Source organism: Hylobates moloch, unplaced genomic scaffold (genome assembly GCF_009828535.3).
Source record: "Hylobates moloch isolate HMO894 unplaced genomic scaffold, HMol_V3 SCAFFOLD_6, whole genome shotgun sequence".
NCBI lineage: Eukaryota > Metazoa > Chordata > Mammalia > Primates > Hylobatidae > Hylobates > Hylobates moloch.
The window spans coordinates 153,951,053-153,961,108 of NW_026652281.1; the positions used below are offsets into that span (position 1 = coordinate 153,951,053).

At 39.9% G+C, this 10,056-nt stretch overlaps 1 protein-coding gene across 5 annotated transcripts in view; it reads left to right on the plus strand.

Annotated features, from left to right (window-relative positions):
• UIMC1 (ubiquitin interaction motif containing 1) overlaps window positions 1–9,466 on the plus strand; it is a 109,338-nt gene extending 99,872 nt beyond the window's left edge. For all 5 annotated transcript variants that reach the window (XM_032158737.2, XM_032158736.2, XM_058440180.1 and 2 more), the window contains 5 exons: window positions 3,134–3,212; window positions 5,843–6,014; window positions 7,346–7,409; window positions 8,477–8,513; window positions 9,024–9,466. In XM_032158737.2, the coding sequence (XP_032014628.1) occupies window positions 3,134–3,212; window positions 5,843–6,014; window positions 7,346–7,409; window positions 8,477–8,513; window positions 9,024–9,234 (563 nt within the window). In that variant the 3' untranslated portion in view covers window positions 9,235–9,466. The remainder of the gene's footprint in view (window positions 1–3,133; window positions 3,213–5,842; window positions 6,015–7,345; window positions 7,410–8,476; window positions 8,514–9,023) is intronic.
• Window positions 9,467–10,056: the final 590 nt, after the last annotated feature.

The following is a 10,056-nucleotide window of genomic DNA, read 5'->3' on the forward strand; positions in this document are numbered from 1 at the left end:
CTTATAAAATCTCTGCATTGGAAGGAACCTTAGATCATTTAATCTGTGCCTGACTCTATATAATCTGATTCCCCCCTTCTAATTTTTAATTTGATTTACAGAAAAGTATACCGTGAGAAGTATGCCTCCTTCCTCTTCCAGTCTTCAAGTATTCCTGTCATCCTCCCCAGAGGCAAACACTATTATTAGTTGCTTGTGTGTGATCTTGTTTTATTACGCATATCTCTTTACACCTTCGGTTGTAGTTATTTGAGTGTGTATGCTGTCTCCATTAGTAAACTGCACTCTCCTTAAGAGTAAGGACAGTGCCTCATAATTTCCTGTATCTCCCCAAATTACTTGCACATTGAAGATTGTCAATAAATGTTTGCTTGATGAATTATTTAAAGGAAAGTTGGACCAGAGAGAAGACAGGCTTCTCTGGTAACATGTCACAGTTTTGTCCTTGGCCATATCCTTTACAACCATTTTTCCTTAGTGACTTGGATGAAGATGTAGAAAGTATGGTTGTCATGTATGCAGAGGACACACAGCTGAGAAAGAGAGCTAATACCATCAGATGACAGTCAAGACTGCAGATGATCTCAATAAATAGGAATGTTCAGCTGAAAAGAACAGGGACAAATACAAAATCCTGTGTTTAAGGGGAGAAAAAAAAATACCCAGCAACTTAGTTACCAAAGTACAGAATTAAGATACTTGTCTTGGTAACATTGTATGGTATGGTATGGTATGGTAATTTTTTGAGACAGTCTAGCTCTATCACCTAGGCTGGAGTGCAGTGGCGCTATCTCAGCTCACTGCAGCCTCAACCCTCCTGGCTCAGGCGATCCTCCCACCTCAGCTTCCTGAGTAGCTGGGACTACAGGCAAGCACCACCATGCTGGCTAACTTTTATATTTTTTGTAGAGACGGGGGTTTCACCCTGTTTCCCAGGCTGTTCTCGAACTCCTGGTCTCAAGTGATCTGCCCGCTTCAGCCTCCTAAAGTGTTGGGATTACAGGCGTGAGCCACTGCACCCAGTGATAACATTTTATTTGAAGATAATTTGGGAGGGTAGGGGATGGATCTTAATTTCCTTTAAGTTCAGTTTAAGCCAGTAGTATACCAGGATTGTCAATAAAGCAAACACAGCCTTGACTGAGTCAGTAGAATATGAGTCCACATGGGGTAGCCCATGGTTCTTCTGTTCTTTTTACTAGTTGGATTGTTTGTTGAATATTGGATTCTGTTTGGGGTGCTACACATATTAAGGAAAACTGACAAATTGGATTATATATCTAAAAGAGGTTAATTAGGAAGGTAAAACATAAGTATAGGAATCAGATCTAGATTCTATCCTGGGTTTTACTATTTAGTAGTTTTGATAGCATGGTGAAGTCAATTCCTCTTAGTTTATTTCCATACCAGTAAAACCAGGGAAAAGTAATAATACCAATCTGGAGGGTCATCATAAGGATTAGAGCTAACCTAGGCACTCAAAGGTTTGTCAATCCAAATCTTAATAGAATAGCCATAGTAACTAGGTATAGTTCTTCCTTTGATGATGGTTGCATTTTAGTGAGGCAGAAAACCAAGTAAATCCAAGATTTTGTAATGCAGCTTGTTAAGTGTTCAAAGAGCTGACTTGTGGAAAGGCCGGGTAAATGTATTCATATAGTCCCCAGTAAATGCAGATTGAGGCAGATTGCAATAGAATGGATTTCTCTAGGGGGAAGTGAATTTCCCTCAGTGAAAAGATACAGCCAAGTTGGCCGGGCGCGGTGGCTCACGCCTGTAATCCCAGCACTTTGGGAGGCCAAGGCAGGTGGATCGCATGAGGTCAGGAGTTTGAGACCAGCCTGGCTAACATTGTGAAACCCCGTCTCTAATAAAAATACAAAAAATTAGCTGGGCGTGGTGGTGCGTGCCTGTAATCCCAGCTACTCAGGAGGCTGAGGCAGAAGAATCACTTGAACTCGGGAGGCAGGGGTTGCGGTGAGCCGAGATCGCGCCATTGCAGTCCAGCCTGAGCAAGAAGAGTGAGACTCCGTCTCAAAAAAAAAAAAAAAAAATACAGTCAAGACCATATGATTACTTGTCAGGGATGTTTATAGAAGGCATTTTTGTATGAGTAGGAGGTTGATCTAGAAAGGTTAGGCAAACGGTGGCCAGCCATGGGTCAAATCTAGCCAGATACCTGTTATTGTAGATAAAGTTTTATTGGAACATACTCATTTGTTTATGTATAGCCTGTGACTGCTTTCTTGCTAACAGTGCAGAGTTGAGTAATTGTGACAGAGACCATATGTCCTACCAAGACTAAAATATTTACTCTCTGTCTCCACAGATAAAGTTTGCTGACCCCTGGACTAGATAAATGCTTCACAACCTAGGTTACTCATAACCCTGCTAAATTATCTGTTGTGGGGATTTCACGCGTTAGGAGGAAAGAAGGCAGAATTTGAAGTGAAATTGTCGTAGTTTTTCTTGTTATGCAAGGAATGAACTGGAAAACACTTGATTAAATAACCTCCAAGATCCTTTAAGAGGCTGATTTTATAAACAGATGTCTTTTGGTGTGAGACACAATGTATTTGTGTATCATTTGGGCTAAAGCCATTTATACCCATTAGAATTGGGAGGTGGTACTAGTGTAGTGAGGAAAGACTGGTTGTATTAACTGTTCTGAGCCACAGTTTTCTCACTGCAGAACTTTTCAGAGTTTTGTAAAGATTGGAGCTCATGTAGGCACTCGGATGGCTATCATTACTATATTTCATAGAGGACCTCACTTGAGTGTGTGTCATACCAGATAGAATTTTGCTTGGGAAAGTGTAAATCCCTCCCTTGAGTGCTGCAAGCTGGAATAGTACACAAAAACTTTTTCTTGGTGTGGAGTAGATCTTTAGATCCATGGCTTAGCATACAGCGGAATATCTTGTGGCAGACAGAATATTGTCAAAACATTTATTTTGGTGCAAATGTTACAATCGCTATTCTCAATGCTAGAAAGATTGAGACTTCCCAAACAATGTACTTCTTCCAGTGGGATAAGGTTTTAAACTTTGCTTCTTCCTGTGCATTTTGTCTTTTATATTCAGAGTCTACTGGCAGCTAACTATGTGTATATATATTTTTTTTATATTTAAAGTATTGACTCGGAGACAAAAAGAGGCCAAGACCAAGAGTGACAGTGGGGCAGCTGCCCAGACTTCTCTAGACATTGACAAGTAAGTAGGTATGCTGCATTCACGGAGCTCTTGTATAACATACCATCGTTTGGACTGAATAAAAAGACCAGTTCCTGTCTTACCCTGTATTTCTTTGGCCTGCCAATTGCTTCATTGCTTGGATGCCTGAATTTTCTTTTCTTCTCTTTTTTCTTTTCTTTTTTTTTTTCCTTGTCTTTTCTTTTCTTCTCTCTCTCTCTTTTTTTTTTTTTTTTTTTTTTTTTTTTTTAGACGAGGTTTCACTCTTCTTGCCCAGGCTGGAGTGCAATGGCATGATCTTGGCTCACCATAACCTCTGCCCCCTGGGTTCAAGCGATTCTCCTGCCTCAGCCTCCCAAGTAGCTGGGATTACAGGCATGCACTACCACGCCCAGCTAATTTTGTATTTTTAGTAGAGACGGGGTTTCTCCATGTTAGTCAGGCTGTCTCGAACTCCTGACCTCAGGTGATTGGCCTGCCTCGGCCTCCCAAAGTGCTGGGATTACAGGCGTGAGCCACCATGCCCAGCCCTGAATTTCTTTTTCTTATTCCTAGTCTCTATCAGTGTAGGTGGCCTTTGTATCCCTTTTTAATACACTAAAAGCAATCCTGCCACCCACTCCACTTCCACATTGCTCTTAGGTTTCTGTTTTCTTTAATTTGCTTATTGGTATTTGGTGCTCTTTGGGAAGCATTGAACATTTTATATAATAGCACAGAAGTTGAATTGCAAAAGGTTGGGCAATATAGAAGACTTTTTGGTTGTGTGTTGCAGCTTGACTGAGAAAGCTCATTCTGAGGAAGGGGTCAGAATCACAATTCTCAATTAATTATTCAGCCCCATTAGCAAGTAACTAGTCTGACTATGGTCTTATAGGTAATAATTGTCAGAAACTAGATTTGCCTGACTCATAAGATCCCCTTGGTTTTAAGAAGCTAAAAAAAATTTTCCAAAGCATGCTGTCTTGGACATCAAAGATAGCACAAAGGTGCTGCCTCCTGAAAGTAATGGCATTACCAACAGTAGATTAGAGCAGTTACTAAGCAGAAACTTTTATCTTTGAAACACAGATCTTAGACCCTGAGTTTCAGGGCTGTCTTCCCCAATTTAGTTGAGCAGAGGTGATGCTTTGGAATCTTACTGTAGTGTAGACATTCGTCTAGGAATTCCTCACATTGTACTGTAGTAATTTTGTTTTTAAAAAAGAACATTTCTGTATTCCTGGTTAGTCTGAGTTTTTTGAGAGAGATACTTGCCTTAATTCATGTTTATATCCCCAGCATCTAATAAAATGTATCTGAGACAGCAATAACAATAATAGCTGTTTGTTTAGTGCCTAATATTATGTGCCAATCATTGTGCTAGGTGCTTTGTTTGTAACTCTCACTGTAGTTGATTTAAGGTAGTTACTCTTTCGTTTTTTAAATAAGGAAACTAAAGAGAAATTATATGTAACTGGTTAAGATCACTGCAGCTAGAAGTGATAAAGTCTGTCCGACTCTAAAACTTCTGCCTCTTATGCAGTACTTCTGTCTCTCATGTAGTAGAGAATTAATGTTTTTTTGCATTAATTGATAAACCTTGAAAGCTATACTGGTCTAGCTTTTCTCTTAAGGCAGCATTTTGCTTGCACTCTTCTGGATAATTAAGTATTTGAGACACTTATTTCTCCTATTTTAAACATCTTCAGAAAAAGTCTTCCTTATAGCCAATCCAAGTCTCCCTTGCTGTAGTTACTGAATAATAATGGCCAGAAAGAGATGTCCAAGATAGCATGCTTTGGAAAATTTCTTTTAGCTTCTTAAAACCAAGGTGATCTTATGAGTCAGGCAAATCTAGTTTCTGACGATTATTACCTATAAGACCATAGTTAGACTAGTTCCTTCCTAATGGAGCTGAATAATTTATTGAGAATTGTGATTAAAGGGCCTTACACAGGTTCTCACCACAGAGAAAATACTTAATAAATATTCATTTTTTTTCTTTTACCCCCAGTGATTCCATTTTTACTGATGCCCAGTACACTTGACCTCAAGGACCTACTTTTCCTCTCTTTACCCAAACTCTACTCTTCTAAAAAGATAAAGATAGCTATGCATATAAAATTACGCAAAAGCCTCTGGCAGAACCACATGGCTTTTAGTAACTTCTTAGTTGGTGTTGCAGATTGTAGAATTAAGGAAGTCAGCATATAGACAGGCTTGATTTACTAATCAGACAAGTTCATCCACCCTGGTAAAAATGTCAACTTAATTTAATGCTCTTGGTGCTCCCTTTTCTGTTGACATTTTAACTTCTCTTTGAAAAAACTATTACACTTAATTTTGGAAGAGTTTGACAGAATATTTTATGTCTGAAGAGCAATCAGCATTGTTTGAGATAGCTTGAAGAGCTGATTTCATTACCATCCCACTGCTGCAACAGCAGGGTACAGAGAAACAGCCCGGGAAAACTGCTAATCACTCAGTCCTTTTGATTGGCATTGGGTTAGTTTTATTGGTGATCCTGCTGAGTGAATCTGCATTGGTTGATACGTCTCCTCCACAGAATAACTTTGGGACGTAAAAACACAATTTGAGACATATCCAGGGGCCCAGAGGCAAAAGCGCATCTTAAAACTGTGTTTTCTTCCTTTTTTCTTATTGGCTAGGAATGAGAAGTGTTATCTCTGTAAATCCCTGGTCCCATTTAGAGAGTATCAGTGTCATGTGGACTCCTGTCTCCAGCTTGCAAAGGCTGACCAAGGAGATGGACCTGAAGGGAGTGGAAGAGCGTGTTCAACTGTGGAGGGGAAGCGGCAACAGAGGCTGAGGAACCCAAAGGTATGTGTAGAGTGTTTGGGGAAACACCCTCTTAGTTGTCAGTTGTAAGAGGCCACAGTTTTGTTCTGGCTTTTCCAAAACTCTTCTCCCTCCCCTCTTCCCTCTTTATCTTGAAACAAGATTTGTGCTTTTTAAAATTATTTTTCTTTTTAATTGAAAAAGTAATACATGTTCATTGTAGAAAATATGGAAAGTTCAAAAAACTACAAATAATCGGGAAATCATCACCCATAATTTAGCTACTCAAAGATGATAACCTTTAATGTATTGGCCTATTTTCTTCTGGTCTTTTTTTCTATGCATTGTTAATGTAATTAACACTATTCTCCCTCTCCCCCCTTCTCTCTCTCAATATATATACAATAAGCACACACACAACATACTATGTATCTAGTACTGTATGTATACTATATTCTGCATAGTACTCGCTATGTAGTTTTCTCACTTGCATTTATGAAAACTTAAGGTGTAGTGTAAACATCATTTTGGGTTTTGTTTTTTAAAATTACTGTTAATGTTTATATCACACAGATGTTCATTTAACCATACACCTATTATTGGACATTTTGGTTCTTTAGTGTTATAAGATTGTATTTAAAACATTAATCAGTCTTTGTACCACTGATTATTGCCTTAGAATACATTTTCTGATATGGAACTATTAGGTCAGTGGATGTACAAATTTTAAAGTGTCTTGAAACCTGCCAAATTGCTTTCCAGAAAGGATATCCAATTTATAATCCCACTGCCAAGAACATATGTGAGATCAACTCTGTCGAACTCCTTAGGAAGCTGCCGGGTCTGGGCCCTGGTCACTGGGAAGGATAGATGTACTTTCTGGGCCTTGTAATTAGAGATCAGGAAGAGCAAGTCTTGGCTTAGAGATGAAAGATAAAGCAGCAGCTCCATATTCTAGGGTTACCGACAAAGGAGTCACTGTACACACTAAAATGGGGAAGCCATTGTCTGTCATGCCAGAAGAAAGAGACCTCTCTCTGTGAATGGGATGATTTTGAGGCGGAGATTTGGAGTTATGGTTTATAGGTAAGCACTTATACAGCCAGTTTATTCTGGCATCACTGCCTGTAGACACTACCTTAAAATTTGTTTTCTGTTTTAAATCCATGATACTCTGGGCATAGCGATGTATTCTCTTCATTATAGTTTGCTTTTTTTTGTGAAACCCTCATTTATTAGAAAGCAAAAGACTTCCCTAGAGCTGTGGCCCCCACACCTTTTCTCTTCTGTGAACACATGTGATCTGGGCCGTGGAAGTTGTATTTTAGACTCTGCCATGAAGTAACCCTTTCATCTATTTTTCTCTGTTACAGGAAAAAGGCCACAGTGAAGGCCGACTCCTTAGTTTCTTGGAACAGTCTGAGCACAAGACTTCAGGTGAGGACCCCAGGACCAGTTTTCTGGGCTTCTGCCTAAGGCCTTTCAGTGAAGATAGCCATTGCCAGCCCCCTGACTATTTGCTGGGGTTATCTGGGTACACACATGATCCAGTCAGCCAGCCTTTGAGACTCAATCTAGGTCATCTCTCCTTAAGGAAGGTAGGGCAATATGCTGTCTTATTCATCCTGTGTTTCATTTCAGGCTTTATAAATCCTTGGATCAGGACAGCCTGTTGAACTCAGAAAAAACACTGTCAAAACCCAGGAGAATACGACAAGCCCCAAGTATTCCTTCTAAAGGGGCAGGCACAGAAAACTATATATGCAGACATTATTGCTTCCTCCTATTGTTTTGTGCATCATTCATATGCTGCCTTTAGCTTAGTGTTGCAACCTGTGATCCTGAGGGTTTGTGCGTAGTATTTAGGGAGCAGTAGAGTAGATTGATTAAGACCATTGCAGGGAGTTAGTAATGCCAAACCTCATAGATTGCAAGAATTGTATCTGGTAAAGCTCCAAACATATTCCCTGGCATAAGTAGGCTCTTGATAAATGTTAGCTGCTATTATTACTGTTGTTATTAGCCGCTATTGTTAAAATTCACCAGATGTGGATGGAAGAGGAGCTTTTGCTTAAGCCTGGTGAGATGTGCTTACCATCTAGTTCTAATAGTTCATTCCCACCAAGCAAATCTGTTGTGCCTTCTGATGACTATAAAAAGGCAGCCTCTCCCAGCCTCATATCGTGCTATCTCTAGATCACCAGTTTGTGAATCTCTGCAGGTGGCAGATTTCCCTTGGCAACTTCCTTGTTCCTCAAGTCCAGAATTGAAGTAGATTTATTCAGAGGTTGTTCATTCAAAAGTGTTCATCTGAGTGCCCCTGCAGCTGAGTCTGTTGGACACTAATGCTCACATTCGGTGGGTTTAGGGGATTGGGGATCTGTGCTACCTGGATAGGCCTGATGAGAAGCAGTGCCTAGAGCACAGGAAGCAAAAGATCAGTGAGAAGTGGTGTGATTACCAACACTACTACCAACATTATTATTTTTTCTCTCATATCGCAGATGCAGACATCAAGTCTTCAGAAACAGGAGCCTTCAGGTGAATTGGATTGTGCACTGAATTGTGGCTGTCAGCATTTCTGAAAAGTGCAGGCCTTGTCCTGTGTTCTGTGTGTAGTGTGATACTCAAACTGTTGCAGTAGAAATCACTGTGGAACTATTATTACCTCTCTCTCAGTATGACTCTGTGCTCCCCATTTAGCTAAAGATTGGATAGCTCAATTCATTAATTGTGTTAAAACAAGCAGAGTGAAAGTTATGTCTTATTCTTCTCTACCTCTCTATCCCCATCCAACCCTGGTTTTCTGACCTGGATTCTCAAGCAGCTTGGGAATTTGGATCTGAATTCTCATTCTCTCAATGGCCAACTTTAAGTAGTATATGATTTACCTTATCTGTGAAAACAGAGTGATGATATGTGGTGGGATTATTACAAAGATTATTTGTACTAATAATCCCCTGATATGTAAAATCTCCCGATGCAGTGCATTGCATATCCTTGATGCTTAGTAGGTATATATTGAATCTGAATTTTTTTCCTTCTCTCTAGGGTGCCCTCACCAGGGATGGAAGAGGCAGGCTGCAGCAGAGAGATGCAGAGTTCTTTCACACGTCGTGACTTAAATGAATCTCCCGTCAAGTCTTTTGTTTCCATTTCAGAAGCCACAGATTGCTTAGTGGACTTTAAAAAGCAAGTTACTGTCCAGCCAGGTAGTCGGAAACGGACCAAAGCTGGCAGAGGAAGGAGGAGAAAATTCTGAATTTCTAGGGTCCGAAAGTTGACAAAACCATTAGTAGGAGGGGTGGGCCATGTTCATTAAGCCATAGTGGTCCCTAGTTCATTGTTGAGCAAGTTTTAGCCCTGCAGTTTTCACCACCAGCACCCACTCAGCATTCTGGTTTTTATGTTTTTTATGATCTATGCAGACAACTGTGTATTCTGTTTTATAACAGTTTGTTTGAATTTACTTACAGTTAAAAGATTTAAATATATTTATGTTTGTACGAAATCTTATTTCAATAGATGGAAATTTTAATTTGTTTTTCCTTCATGTTGCAGGGTTTGGGGTGGGGATAGTTTCATTGTAGAGGTAGTTTATTAGACTCATAAATCACATGCTGAATGAATGCCATTACTAATCCTTGACATACCACGTATATATTCACTTAATGTGTACTGCACAATTCCGAACACTGGTTACTCCCTTGACTGTTTCTGACATAATTCTGGGAGGTGCCAGGGGCATTGACTCCCACTATCTATTCTGCTATCCCTACCATTCAGTGACCTGTCCCTTCATCTTGTACTCACACAGTGGAATTCTCAGCCTGAGCATAGAACATTTGAAGTATGTGTCCTGCCATTCTTCCCAGGAATGTGTAAGTGAACACTCTGTTATTAGATGCCTATGCAATTATTTTTTCTATTTATAGATTAACCAGTGGGGATGCCAGGCATATTCATCTGTTCAAATCAAGATTGGTTCTCTTGATGCCAGAGGTTAGCAGCAACAGGACATGGCTTCTGTTTTGGTAACATTACTAACATAGTGCACATTCTTCACCGTGTTGCCTAGGAGCTT